Genomic DNA, 15,649 nt, shown 5'->3' on the forward strand with positions numbered 1-15,649 from the left:
ATCCTAAAATCAAGTTGAGAATATAGAATCATTTCAACATTATGAAAAAGACTTCCTGTGCATTTACGTGTTACACTCTATTGTTGTTAATATTAATATTTAATTAATGTTAACTTTACTCCCTAAATTTAAAATAGTGATAATTTCACGACTTGCCCAAGTGAACAAGATTTCTTCTAACGAAGTAGTGAAAAATTAGGATCGTTTATTACCAAGTCGATATAAATTTCAATTCTAAATATTTATCAGTGATGAAACAAACGATCTTGATCCAAAAAAAGATAATTGTACAACCTATACACATTGTTTCGAGTAATTCCAGCAATAAGTTTACCAACGAATGTAAATAGTGAAACGTTAACTTAATAGAAATAACGAATATTCACTGTTTCGCAGTGAAATCCACTGTTTCACAGTGAATAGTCACTAATTCAAATAAGTTATAAGTATACAACTTTGAAATAATGAAATCACCTGTTTAAATAGTGTAAATTCACTTTTTTGCAGTGTATACATATGCACTTTTTTGAAAAAGTTGTATACTTATCACCAAGTACTTCAAATTCAGAAATTACGTTTGCATGTAATTGTATACATCATTCCGTAACAATGCGCTCAGTAATTTTTAAATGAGATTAAAATCAACGAGATATATTCCAGCTGAATGTGTTTTTGATTCTCGAACAAAATATCTGCGTGGGTTAATCAACTCGCACACGTTGTACCAACAGCCAAAGGGTACGTCATTTTATCTTTCATCAAATACTGTAATCAGTGAGATTCTTTTATGCAAAACATTTCGAAACGTACAAATTTAATTTTCATCCCACAACTTACTATCCGTACACGTGTGAAGTTCGTTTTAATGAAACGAAAAATAATAACTCGATCATCACTAGCTTCCATGATTATTTTTTAATAAAATCAATTTATGGTTTCGAGAAATCGCAATGGATACTCTGCGAATCCCACCCAGACCGCGATATACCCGCAAATGATGTATCACGGTTACCAAATTTTTTTTTCTTTTAGCGTTTGTAATATTGTTGCGTGCCGTATCTGATACATACATTTATCTTCAACCCGAAACGAACGTGGTTATCTTTTACTTTGTGTGGATGTTAAAGCTGACGTGGTACGATGATTTCTGAATGAAAAGACTGAAAATAATCTTTTATTTTCAATTGTGCCTCATCTGCATAATAGAATTGTCTCTGCTATGAAAAAGAAAAAAAAAAAAACTAAATGAACGCTATCTAGGCTCCGCTGATGGAAAGAAAATTCCCCTGCAAAATAAAATCGAAACGCTCTCGAAGAAAGGACGGAAAAAGAGGCTCCGGACAAATGATCACGGGGCGAATCTCGAAGCTAAAATAAACGAGCTTAAACGCGGAGGAGAAAGAAACGGTATCTTTTCAGCAATTTAGAGATTCAATTCGGCAGACGTTTCTGCGATCGAACCAATGGAAATAATTAAGAGCTCCGGAGACGTTTGGGTTTAGCGTAACGAGTCTCCTTTTTCTCTTTTATATCATTTATCCTTGGCTCCTTTTTTCGGGGGGGGGGGGGGACCTGAGATTTTTTTTTTCTTCCTTATCGCGATTCTTGCTGTAAGAGGATTTTCGTGAATTTTTTTAGACGGGCTGATGGGCTTCTTTTGCTGATTGAGTTTTGTAATTAGGACTGAGGTGTAATATCAGTACCTTTTTTTTCTCATTGATAAAATATACCCGAATGGAAGAAAGTATCTTGAAAAAAATAGTGTCGTTTCGAACGTGTATTATTTTACTTCACTTGATTTATTTACTCAATCGAGTGAAGCTCTTTACAAAATTAGAGAGTTGGTAGTAGGTGCGATTGGAATTTGGACGCATACAGCTGATATATTAATGCACAGACATAGAAAATACTGATACAAAGATAAAAACGAATGAAATGAAGATAAAAATTGTATAAAAATTTTTGAACAGCGATCTCTATGGGAAGCTTTCTATATAAATTGACAATTGTGAGAAAGGAAAGTAGTGTTTGTGGTTTTATACTCATATTGAATTTTTCTATTTTTTCATACAGTGTATCGTAGAACTCCAAATTTTTAGTACGATTCTAGCAAAAATAAAAATTGTGCGTTTTTAAAAAACGTTTAAAAAAATAAATATCAAAATGTGATACTTTTTGAGATACGTTTTTAGATAAAATTTTTGAGATCAGACATTTTCATAATATATTTTCAGGTAAGTAATTCTCCCACTTATAGGTAGCAAAAAAGAAGCAGTGCCCCTAATACTAACTAAAAAAGAAATATTGTTATTAATTATATAAAGTTTGACATCACCCTGACTATTTTTTGTTGAAAAAAAAGTAAAAAAGTAAAAAAACATGTTTAAATTTTTTCAATTCCTTTGATAAACAGTTCTGATACGCAGTTCATGTTCTTGACAGTCCACAGAGGCGGAAAAGGAAACTCGACAGAAAAATCTTTTAGAAGGAAAATACTGCCATTCCACGGACAAGCCGGTCTCATTTCATGCGTGCAAAGAGGGAAATACCTTTGAAGCCGCGCGAAGAGCAGTGAGCTTCCGGGCGGTCCATTAACTCGTTCAAATCGACAAGGGAAAATGTCGAGTGCGCTCTCTGACACTCTCTTTTTTTCATAAACGGAAAGGGGAAGCTCCTCCTAATTCACAGAGGGTAACGAGAGTGGAGTCTTTTGGGTTTGGGATGACACAGCTGGTGCGGGATAATTTTCTCGCCAGCGGAATGCGATTGTGCCGGGAAAAGTGATATTTTCACGGTTATTAAGTAGGAAAATCAATCATGCCGATGACTATAAATTTTTTACTCTTTTTTATTATCGAGTGGTATCATGTACTTCTTGCTTAATTATTAAAAAATTTCACTCATATTCAAAGTATCACGTGTAAAATTTCTTTAATAATTACAAAATTAAATTTTTCAAATATTTGTTGACGTAAAAAATCTTCAATAAAATATTAAACGACACTTAGTTTAAAGTGTAAATCCTAAAACAAAATATTTCCTTTGAAAATACAAGGTCCATACTTGTTATTGTTACATGCAAGGTTGGACAAAAATAAGTTTTTATTTGCTCGGTTAATCAGTAGGCAATGAAACTGTGATTCAATTACCATATCGATATCCATCAAAAATACCACCCATAACCATTGGCTCTCGATGCCAGCACAAAATAAGCCAATCAAAAAACATCTTTCTCCCAAAGCTTATGAATAAAATCATCCACGACTCTCCTAGGGCCGGCTTTCGACATGATTCCCTCGATTCCCAGATGATGAATCCGATTTTCTCCTCTGGCTCGCGAAATCAGTACTCGGAGGAGATATATCGCTCGAAAGTGCAATCATACTTGCTGCAGGTCCCCCAGGATGATAATAACCCGTCACATTCAGTCATCCGTATTATTTGATCCCATGTATACATACCAGTGTGGGTACAGGTCTCTTTTTTTCAATTTACATGATCGTTCATTTATTTATTTTTTTTATAAATTTTCTTCTGATATTATTATGATCTGTTTTTATTTTGTTATATTTTACATACTCAACACAGTTTATAGACTTTAGATTCCTGAAACTAATATGGAAATTGATGTTTACAGTGAACTACCACGATCATGTCCAATAGTATTTTAATTTTGGGAAATTCAAGTAAAATCTAATGATTTATGTAGTAGTGACTGAAAATTTCCAATAAAAAATAAAGAGCGTAGGGTTTTCTTACTAGTCTATCTCTAAAATCTTTGTGAGTACATCAAAAATATAATCTGTTGTATTTATTGGTCTTCTTCAATTTACTCTATATTAACGCATTACTGTTTTTTATTAAGTTAATAGTACAAAATATCGAGGGTTTTTTATTATTTTTATTATTTCTATGTTGAGGACTTGCAATTTTTATCTAAGAAAATTTACATCAATCACCAAAATTATTAAAATTCTAAGTTCACAGTTTCCGTAGCTGTATAACTAATCACATCATCAGAAATCATACTTTCTTTCCGTTAATTTCTGTTTGTTACTCAGTAATGTCGTCATTATTCAACCTTTTATCCAACATTTTACAAAACAGGCGAAATTATTAACAAGTTTTTGGAAAACAGCATTTTTTTATTTTGAGTAATCAATAGAGTTGATAAGTATTTTTTTTAATACATCAATCGTTGACTTCATATACATCATTACTCATACCTTGATAAATTACAAGTTAATATTATTACCAAAACTAAAATAATTAAGAGACATAATATTTTAACCAGCAACTAGTGATTTACGCAACACAAGTTAGTTTTTCAGATAACTACAGTAGCTTTTTTTCTATTTTCATTTCTCAACCTGTTTGTGCTTAACATTAGTTAAAGTATATGAACAGTGTAAAGTACAATGTATAGTTCGCAAAATTTCTAATCGCAATCATGAGGTTTAACGAACGACTCGTGCAAAGAACAGGGTAATTTTTCTTTTGACGTCAACGATTTCAAACAAAAAAGGTCTATCCACTTTGAATGCTATTGGATCTGGTGTCATCGAGTCGATTTTAGATTTGTTTCCTGCAATAATATTAAGGGTGCTAACTATTTTTTATGTTGATATTAGCGAAGCAAAAATAAGGTAAAAAAGAATAACAAAATCAGTTTCATGACAAAGCAATTATTATGAGCTTTGTGTATAAGAATGTGATATCATGAATATACTCACAGTATACTTTAGTTTTTTTAAATAATTTATTTGTTGAAGTTTATTGAATGATTTAATTTAAGATTTTTTTTTATTACCAAAGATTTAGCTGTATTATATGATCAGAAAAACATAACATTACGTTTCTTTTGATATCAATTATTTTTTAATAGTCTATCAGATTTCAACTTGAAAAACCATTTCAAATTTTCAAAGATACATACCACGTGTACTTATAAATAACGTAGAAATAAAGTTTTTCACGAAAAGTTAGGGAGATATCATTAAAAAAAGCTCTTTTTTTCTCAAAATGATCAATCAATGATAAAAAAAGATAAATAAAATAGTGAAAGAACATCTCGTAAATCCATAAAAATGTTTTGTCTTACTTGAAACTACTTCTTTTCCACTGTCTCCTTCATCAACTTTGATAAAAACTTTTTGCATCGCCAAGGAAGCGCAAACATTGTTATCACAGATCCCTTTGAAACTTGCCCCCTTTTCAAACACCTCCTTCATTCCTAGCTGTAAATAATAAACGTGTAACCGTAAGAAAAAATAAACTTAGTTACATTCGGTGCTGAATCGTAAAACCATCAAACGCCAATGTCACACCTTGACCAAGTAAAATTTTAAATCATGCACCGACGTGATCTCGAACTTTGGCAACGATAGGTCCACGCTCCGACCGTGTTCGAAATTCCGATGCTCCAGTTTGATTTTATCAAGATTTTTCTCAATTTCAGCCAAACCATCGATCTCGTTGGGCACTATGAGCACCATGTACAAATCGTCATTCTGAAACAAGTCAACGGTTATCTCAACGTATTTTCTGTAGAATTCGGTCAAACTCAATAAATGGCCAATATATTTACCACGTACGGCAGAGCAACAACTTTGGCATCGACTTCGTTTAATTCCGCAAAATAAAAGCTCCCCGTTGTACGCATCATGGGAACTTGAACGGTGCTCGTTTTATCGAGGTGGAAAGCATCTTGTTTCGTTAATTTTGGATCGAATTTGTGTTTCCAGTCACCTCTAAAATAAACAGCGTTCAGAAGCATTATTTTGTAAGGTCCGGCCATGTCATCTAAGGGATTTCGAAAGAACATTTTGAGAAAACTTCGGACCAAACTACTTTCGCCAGTTATTTTTAAACACTTGCAGACCTGAGTTAACCATCTTCTGAATTTGTCCTTTTGTTTTCTTTTTGCACCAATCGTTGACTTTCTTCGCGGACTTGGCACAGCTCTTTAAGTCTAATTCTTCGCTCTCTTCTCGAAAATACGTGCCAGTGATTTTCTTGAAAGACTTTTTGACTTTGTAAGTGGCAAAGATCTTGTTGGCAACGTTAAGGGTGACTTTTGGTGTACCCTGTTAAAATTAAATAATTCATTCTACACTTAACATTTTGCTACAATTAAGATATAACACACCAACACCATTGAATACCTCGTAACTTTGAAGCAATAAAAATAGTGGTACGACATAATGGAAAGTACTGAAAGCATCACTAAAAATATTCACGTTGTCATTTTTCATCACTTTGTCCTTTGTGAATTTATATAACTTGCATTAGTAAAACCTAATGAACTGTTTAAACGAGGCTTTGTTGTGGCTCTATTATTCTCACGACACATACTCTAGTCTATAACTTTTCATTTAAAAATATGAATGACGTACATAAAAAAGAAAAAAAAGTTACGAAATCTATCATCAAAATTCAATTTAAAATCTCGTAACAATAGTACATTTAATATCATTGAGTTCTTTCAGCTCAGCTCAACAAATTGTTGTAAAAGTGTCCTTTTTACCTATAGATAAGTTTAATCTTCAACAAAAGACGAGATTAATTTTTTTCTATTTGTTTTAAAAACAAGTAAAGAATTACAAGTTGGATTAAAAAATGTAGGCAAGTATAGAAAAAAGGTAATAAACTAATGTATTGACTGTAGACTAAGCAATTAAAAACAGATGTAGTACGATGTGGAAACAGCCGATGCAGCGCATGTACCGAATTCCCAGAGCCATTTCCCACCCAAGTCGCCTATTGTTATCTTTCAAAGCGCACTCGAGTCCAACAGCGACGCAAAAGCAGTAACCAACTCACATTGATTGTATCGACAAATTCCTGGAATCCCCGGAAGGTCCGAGCGAGGTCGTCAGGCAGGTGCAGAGCCTCGCGCATCTCCCGAGCCGTGGATCCGTCGGCCCCGCAAGCGGCCATTGCCAGCACCATGTACGCGCTCGCGGCTGATACCACGCACGTCCCCGAGCTCGTGTCGACTAGACACTATACAGATAGCACACCCATTTTTTACGTCAAACCTCCTCAAAATAGGCAAAGATACGCGCCTTGCACCGCGAATGTCGATTGGATATACGTTAACGCACCTTGTGGAAGTCGGCGGCAAACTTGTTGGCGTCCATGGTGACGATAATCACCGCGTCTTCGTTGCTCTTCTTCCCCATCTCGTTTGGGTCTTTGTTCTTCTTGGTCTTGATTGTTTCTTCTTTGTACGAGAGCGTGTTGTTCACTACAGCGGCCCACCCGAGCAGTGGACCTCAAATCGGTAGAGGCGTGCAAGCGCCTGGGGCACAATCCATTAAGCATAACGAGGTGTATGTGGTAATTGAAATGTACAAGTATTTTTGACCAGTGATAAGGCTGCCTTTGACCGATTTCTCTACCTGTTTGTACCTATATATGATAATCACAATATCCAGGCATTGTTCAAACTATCAAGTGAAATAATACCTTCGCTCTTTCTGAACCACATTTAAAAAAGGGTTTGCTCATATAAACCAATAGGAACCACTTTTTCGGTTAGGGTCTTTCTAAATGAATCAACAAAGGTATGTTTGCGTGATTTATAACTATTCGTTGTGTATTAAATAATATGATCAGTCTCTGGAAAATCAAAGAGTTATAATGACTATTCACTAGGTTGATGCATTGAGTAACTCAATTCTTTGAATCAAAGAATATTTCTTTCAGTTTATTTTATTAAATATCTTCTTTGAAATAACAAAATTTTAGCTTATTTTAAGATGTATTTCATCAAATTAAATAATTTTTTTTTTTTTACTTGTGAATTTTTCATGTAGTTTTAAAAAACATTTTTTTTTAATGGAAAAAAAGTTATTTTGCAGAATAAAAATGAAGACATTTTTTTTTTTTATTCAAGGAATTGGGTCACTCAGTGTATGAAATAATGTCTTTCAAAGTTTTTGGAAGTTAGATAGTCATTTGAATTATTTAGAGTTACTTATACAAGGAGCTTACAATCGTCAGAAGTAAGTAGATTTCCGATGTCTCTTTTAAAAGGTTTTACTGAAGTTTCAAAATAATACACAATCCTGTGAATCATCAATATTTTGGACGAAACTTAAAAGTTAGTATACGGACCTTCTAGAACAAATTTAGAGTAAGTATGAGCTTTCCTATTCTGTTGCATTAACGAAAACTTTTATTTTATACCCCTTTAAAAATTAAATTTCTCGCTCTAATCCATACGTTTTGAAATGATAAAATTAACTGTGAAGTTGATGAGAGTCAAACACATTTTTTTGTGAGTGCCATATTTATTTCATACCATTAAACGCATCCTTGTAACTTGTTATTTATGAAAAAATTATGAACTAATTGAAAGGGATGATAAATAAAGACAAGCTTAATTTCTTCATGAAAACCTCAATAACTCGCCGACGTAGCCCGTAAAATCATTTTCGTGCTCGTAAACAACCCGACCCTGCGAACAAAACGATTCATCGTGCCGCGCGCCGCGTACTGTCACCCCTCGCGATCTAATTCTCGTGTTTCCTTGTCCCTCTTTTTTTTCCCTCTCTCTCTCTCTCTCTCTCCCCCATCTATCTATCTCTCGTGAAAGCACAGATGCTACCGCGCGGCGCTAAAATCGATATCCGTAATTCATCATTTGTATGCGACGTGTCGAGGGATCTGGTCTAGTCTTTTTTCCCTTTTTGTTTTTATCTACAATGCGCCTCCCGAGCGCGTCTATTTTCCTCTTTTTTTTTTTTTTTTCTCTTTCATTGCACGTGTCTCCGTAGATTTTGATGCGCCTGATGGATGTTACTTTTTTTACCCTCCGAAATTATATTCTATAATTACAAATATCTCTTTATCGGAATAATAGGGCTTGCAAGATATTCATTACTATTCAAGTATGGGTATTAATGAAAAAAATTGTTGTTCTAAACTATAATGGAAAAAAGACATTTGTCTTGAGATGTTTACATTTTTTTTTTTTATTATTTACTTGTTTTCACGACTATATGGTTAAAGCCAAATTTGAGGAAGCCTAGCCTTATTATTTCAAAGATATTAATCGACTTAATGGTAATTCCTAATATTATTTGTATATATCCTTGTAGTGGGACATGTTCAAATAAAATGTTAATGTCAACTTCTAATTTACGGACTTGTAATAATTTTTTTTTTTTTAACGCTACGTAGGTACATCAGACTAAATACTGCGTACGAGACTGTCTATAAACTAAAAACTTGTAAGGATTACTGTACTTTAATAATCCCCTTAAGATCATTGACTACAATTCAAGGGTCAGGACTAACAAAATTCAAGGTAGTGAATCCAACAAATGGCAACTGTTTTTTTAATCAATTTGAACTAAAACGCATATCATAATGTGTTTTGGAGCATTAATTATAAATTATACAACAGATTGTCCTCTATACTATGACAACTGTTTTGTTAAAAGAACTACTTTTTTGAAAATATCTAAGACTTTTATGCATAAATCATATTTATATTGTTTGTTCAATAATACGAAGTAGATTTCCAGACCCTCGATTATTACAGCTGACAAGCGAGATTTTCACATCATTGGCAACTTACTTATAGGCACATATAAATATAGGAAGATAGTAAAGTTTGATTATAAACGTAAGAAAAAGGTACACGTCTTAGAAAACAGTATACCGCAATAACTAAAAATTCACTTTCCGCGCAATCCCAACGAGGCATTTCCCGTAAAGATCGTCAAACAACAAACCCCTCCGTCCCCTCGAAGGGAACAAAAGTCGTTCTAAAAAAAGTATACCACCTACCGCAGCTTTCACAGCATCAGCAGACCCCCTTATAAATCTCCCGTGTCATTTCTCTCTTTTAAAAGCATTATACGAGAGGGAGGGTCAGTGCTCGCCGGGGCAGTCGTGGTATGGATATATATATATAGAGCTTGCGATTCCGAAAGGCGCTGATGTCGGTCACTTTGGGCTAATGGCTCTTTTTCCAGGCCACTCCTGGCTCTCCCGGACCTGTGTGTGTGTGTGTGTGCATTTTATTTGACGACAACAGCCGGCTGGCGGCGCGCACAATGGGGTTAATGAAATTAATTTTAGTCAGCCCGTAAATGGGCTCCCAGCGCCCGAAGGAAGTGAAAGCTCGACGTTCCGAGCTTTCGCGTGTACACGGCCATGACGCGAGTTTTCCCGTGTGATGCTGAATGGACGGAGAAGCTAATGAAGTGACTTTTCCTTTTCTCCGGGGTTTGATTGAATTAATGTTGTTTTTATGTATTTTGGATGCAGAGGTTAAATCTTTATTCACAAATATATCTTTGAAAATAAAAATTCACTTCGAATCGCTTACATTGGTTTCGTGCAAAATAATTGCTATGGATTTTCGGGTCAACGAATCGTCAGGAGATCAAGACGATTGAAAATGAAAAAGAAAAAATAAAAAAAGGAACTGAAATAAAGTGACATCATAACCAGGCGCTTTATCGAGAAAATAGAGATGTCCAGTCGGCTCCCTCTTTTCAGCCCCAAAAAGCACGTGCGCTCTCTCGCGTGTATACACACTGTAAAATGTGTATAGGCCCGCGCTCAATTTGTATGTTAATTCAGCCGGACGCACATGTATAGTGTCCAAACTGTCTGCCAGTTGGGCGCTTAATAATGTCATGTTTATTCAGCGATGATATTGCGATGGCTCGTGTGATAAAAAAAAAAAAAAAGAAAAAAAGACTGAGGTAGGGGAGTCGTGTGTATTTATATGCTACCTTTGACGGCAGGGATGAATATTAACTTGCCGAGCACTGATTAGTCCATCATTCTGTGAAGGCTTCGATGCACTGCTCCTTTCCAGGGTAGTTTTTTTACAGATGATTTGTCGTCAAGGAGATTTATCTCGTCGAATTGTTGGGTTGATAAATTTTTGTTTTACAAAAATAAATGAGAAAGATTTTTTTTTAACTTACATGGTTTGTATCATCAAGATGAAATTTCAATGAAAGTAACAGGGAGAAGTTGATTAAAATCTTTACAGGTTGGTTTTTGCTTGAGTATACATTTGTTGATTTATAGCCTCATTTATAAATAAAAACAAAAACTCCAAAATTTAGAGATTTTAGCTTCATACATGGAGAAAAAAAGGAAATTTAATAACAAAGTAATACCTGTTGCCATGATTGTTAACAGTATTTCTCTTTCAGTAATTACAAATTATGATGTAATAATGATGCTTTGAGTCCAAAGTGTCTGATACTGTATAAAATTCTAATCCAAACAAGTTTATCGAGTCGATACGGAATTTTTCAGTTTTAGGTATTACTTCAGTGGTGATACATAGTTAAACCGTCAATGTTTGAACTATTACTTCAAACAAGAGAACCATACTGCTGAGAATCACTGTAAAGACAGCGCACCTAAAAGTTGTGCAATTTTTTTTGTCACCGCCAGAAATTCCAGGCTCCTTTGTCGGGGCGTAAAAAAGTCGACACGGGGAACAACGAGGGACGCTTCCTTGCGTTACTGTACGTGATTCGCACCCCACCTCTCTTTTTTCCGCTCTTTTTTTGTTGTCCAGCTTCTGTCACCGAGCGAAATTTTTTGAATGCCTCTGCTTCCTCTTTTTTTTTTTTTCGTTTTACTGTTGCTAGGGAGGATGTTTTTTTCTTCTTCCTCTTGTGCGGGACCTCGATAATAATGCCCAAACAATAAAGCTCCGCGTCCGAGGGTGTAGAAGAGAAAAGAATAACGAAACACCACACCCGAGCCCGTCCAAGTGCCGGAAGCTCTCGCGCAGCGAACGAGTCGACGCCACCTCTGTACACAAGCCCGAGGGTCCGCCACGGAGGAGTATAGGTGTCGGACGTTGCTAATGACTCTTCAACGTGGAGCGACGAGCCTAGAGCAAAGCTGTCCAGAGCCTCTGCCGCCACCTCGTAATAACGAGACACCTACTCGATTTCCCACCACCACCCACCCCCCCGCGCCTCTTTCTCTAGCTGCTGCTGAATCGGCGGCTTGGTGTCACGTCTACGTTACATGTCCACGCCCATCCACCGCTACGTCTAGTCTCCAGTTTCTGGGACTAGCAGAGATTCACTCGGTGACGGTGTGGTTTTCGGTCGATTTTCCGTTTTGGTGAAATGAAACAAATTAGGACTGACCAAAGGAAAAAATCAACTACACACTTCCCCGGATACTTTATAACAAATTGGTGTGAGACCTAATTTGGCACATTTTTTTTTTTTCTTTCTTTCTTGTTTCACCGGAGTGTCCAACTTTTTCCTCGCTCCAGCTCGTTGTACGTGAAATTAAGACGGCAAGTTATACATTCATTAGACCGTACTTTTTTTCTTTCTTCTCCATATTTCCGAGTGAGAAGGAGGAAAGATTCGTTCATTAAACCGACCGACTTTAGCTTCGGTGTGTATATATGGCTTTGTTTGGCTCGACACTTTTTACTTCCCTCGTTTTCGCGGCAAAGGTGAAAAGTGTCCCTTCACGCAAATTAACCGAGATTCACGGGGCGCATCTTTTTTTTCTGAAAAAGTTACTCGTAGCAATAACAATATGATCATACTTACTGCTTTCGCAAAACATTGGCAACGTCATCATCATTATCGTCGAGGCACTCCCTCCGTTAATGACAACGCCCAACTATCGTCGGAAACAACGCAACGGAGAAAGCCAGTCTTACAGCGGTGAAACTACGTTCAATGGGCTCCTCTTTCTCGATTGTTCGCAGTCGATTTCAGCCGAACCTAAGCCCCTTCCTTGGGCGTTGTTCTCCACCTTGTTATGGGCTACCTTTTTTTTTTTTTTCTCGCAAGGAGTCAAATGTCCTTTTTGTCATCGCGAAGGTAAAAATTACGGGATAATGAGTCAACGACGGGAATCGAGACCAAAGTCAATTATCGGTCGCGCGAAGAAACAAAGGTGGAGGGACGAGCAAACAAACGGACGGATCGAAGCGTCAAAAGCACGGCTGGAATTTCCACGGCTTCCTAATTAAATTCATTATTCGCGGTATAGCGGGGGATTGTTGTTGTTCGGCGCACAAGGACCCACGAGCTTTTAAACGAACAATGTCGGACCCTCTTGCTCCGGCGGCCACCGCAAGGATAACTATTTCCTTGGGCGCGTCAAGAGCCTTTCCGGAATCCAGTGGAGTTGAGCTTCTGTTCTCTCTCTCTTTGCCTGTAATTAAGAGGATTCGCGGTGGATGTACCATCGATTGGGTCGTTTTGAGCGAGGGTTGAAGGAGGAGCTAATACAAATTCTGGCGGAGGAACTGCGTTGTTTGTTTCTTAGTAATGGGAATTAATTTGTAAGATTTGAGATTTACGGTGATAAAGTATTCGAACAAAGTCTTTGATTTCTATATGTTTTTATCGTTATTGTTATTTTTTAACTTTTAGTGTCGTACATTATTTGAAAAATGGTGATTTTTTTATATTAAAAATTGGTCATAGGAGAGAAAAACATTATTATCAATGTATAATTAACCCATTCATCTAATTTACAGCTGGTGATACTCGTTAGAAAAAATAATCATAATATGCTATGGTAGAAAAGATCCTTAATTGTCATAAAAGTTGTTCAGGAATTTTCTACACGTCCAACACAGAATACAATATATCTTTATATTAACGATTTGGTGCCAAAAACTTGTTTTTACGTAAAAACACCTTCTAAAACCCTGGTAAATATTTTGAAGTTTGACCATGTCTTTAAATACAAAGTAGATAATAACCTGATTTCTAAATCAGTTATTTATTTATTTGCTGTGGTAAATATTAAAGTTTATCCTTAGAGCAACCATCAGAGTTATAAACTAGCAGCTTGAAAATTTTTTGTTTGTTTGGTCAAGTCTAAATTTACAGTAGAACGTCAAAACAATTACTAAAATCGTGATGATATGGTTTAAGGTTTTTTTTTGCTAAAGTATTGTTATTTGACAATTTCTATGTTTGAAATTCAAAAGTAGGAAGTGTTACTTTGTTCAGTTTTAGCTTCATTAATTTGTTGGATGATGTACACATAATAAAAACCTTGAAAGAGCTTGCAGGGTTGAGATCTGAAAAATGTTTAAATGACCATCATACTTCCTTTTTATGAGTCTAAATTCAAGGTTCTTCCTTTTTTTTTGTACAAATTTCTCATTATTACGCATAATTCTTTGATTGCTCCTAAGAAAATTGTGAAAGGTGACATGCAAATTTTTTTTTTGTTTGCTCCTCAAACTAAAGATTCCAACGTTACTAACACACGAATCAACCATAAATGATTCTTTTCACCAGTCCATCCAGTCAATAAAATGTTAAAATTTGATGTATTTAACACCCGAAGACGTTTCTATACAAAACACCTTAAAGATCATCGACCGAGACTCCATTGAAAAACAAACACCAGCTACGCCGAAAGATCCGCGCAAATAAGCGAAATTTCTCAAAGACCCCTCCTTGCGAACCCCTCCCCCGGTCTCCCCCATTACATCACTCGACCCTTTTCCTTCCGTGTTTGTTTTGTTTGTTTTTTTTTGTTTGCCCTCCACCCTTAACCACTTGTTCGGCCAACTTTCCTCAACTTACGCGCCACCTCCAACTACTCCTTTTGCCCCGAGAAAGGAAGCAACGAGAGTTTAATGCACCCCCCACCCACCCGGGCCTTATGGATGCAAAAACTTCTTCAACCCCCCACGGCCAGTTAATGCGTTTTTTTCCCACCCCCCCCCCGCGCTAATGATTGTCTTCCTCCTCCTTTTGAATATTCAAGCTGCACTCCATGTAGACAGTGCACACAGCAGCGGAGTACATTCATCAACTCACTTATCGCCCTGTCGTCGTCGCGCTGCGACCGGTATGCACTTTTCCTCGGTCTCTGGGCAAAAAAAAAAAAATGTACCCGGGGAGTCAATTAATCGTCTCTGGAGCACATTTTCTGTATCCGGATCGAGTTGGCACGTACTCGCGAGAACGTCATTCGCAAAAAAAAAAAAAAAAAAAAAAAAAGTTCCCTCCAAAGCCCGAGCTCGCTTCGAAATTAAACGCGACTCCTCATCCCTTGTGAGTGTACATTTACAGCAATGTGCACACACGTATATATCTCCAGGCAGCCGCGAGCACTCCGCTTAATTAATTCATACACGCGCTGAGACTTTCCTGAGGCGGGGGTGGCTTAAACGTCCTCGGTCTTCGACAACTGCAAATACACCCCTTCGCTGAAGCTCAAGTCTCGCGTCAAATGCCGAATTTCCGGCACCGCCAAGACAATGCGTAGACGTGCGCAAGTGTTGGCTTCGACGAAAGTCAAAAGCCGAGATAACGCGCCAACTACCCCAGGAATCGCGTCAGACGACTACGTATACGTGCCGCGTGTGTGGAGGCATTACCGTCTGTGTGTAACGTTCTCGGCTTGTCATCGCGGCTTTCAAACGCCTAAATATATACGTACATGTGAGTATCTTGTATAGTTTCACCGAGCGCGCGGGGGTGTAAGGGCGTTGTAAGCGACGGTGATATTTCTGCGGTGTCATGGAGACGGCTGTTGTCGATGCTGCGAGCTTTCGACGAAAAAGGAACATACTGTTGGTGGTTTTTTGTGAATGTGCGCTTACGTATTTCGAATATACGCCTGTTTTTTTTTTTTTATTGTTATTCATGAA

At 36.7% G+C, this 15,649-nt stretch overlaps 2 protein-coding genes across 3 annotated transcripts in view; one reads left to right on the forward strand and one right to left on the reverse strand.

Annotated features, from left to right (window-relative positions):
* Nucleotides 1-15,649, forward strand: part of bru3 (CUGBP Elav-like family member bruno 3) — an 825,259-nt gene that overhangs the window by 673,996 nt on the left and 135,614 nt on the right. The window lies entirely within an intron of this gene.
* On the reverse strand, nt 4,458-7,184 carry LOC106641490 (antichymotrypsin-2). Its single transcript, XM_089595457.1, has 7 exons — nt 7,107-7,184; nt 6,823-7,005; nt 5,882-6,086; nt 5,588-5,802; nt 5,328-5,510; nt 5,102-5,237; nt 4,458-4,585 (listed from the first exon to the last, which is right to left on the reverse strand). The coding sequence occupies exons 1-7, from the start codon at nt 7,182-7,184 to the stop codon at nt 4,458-4,460; spliced, it is 1,128 nt and encodes a 375-aa protein (XP_089451583.1).

The sequence above is a fragment of the Copidosoma floridanum genome, unplaced genomic scaffold (assembly GCF_036245765.1).
Source record: "Copidosoma floridanum isolate Cflo_tuat_1 unplaced genomic scaffold, Cflo_Japanese_pri ptg000025l, whole genome shotgun sequence".
Classification (NCBI taxonomy): Eukaryota; Metazoa; Arthropoda; class Insecta; order Hymenoptera; family Encyrtidae; genus Copidosoma; species Copidosoma floridanum.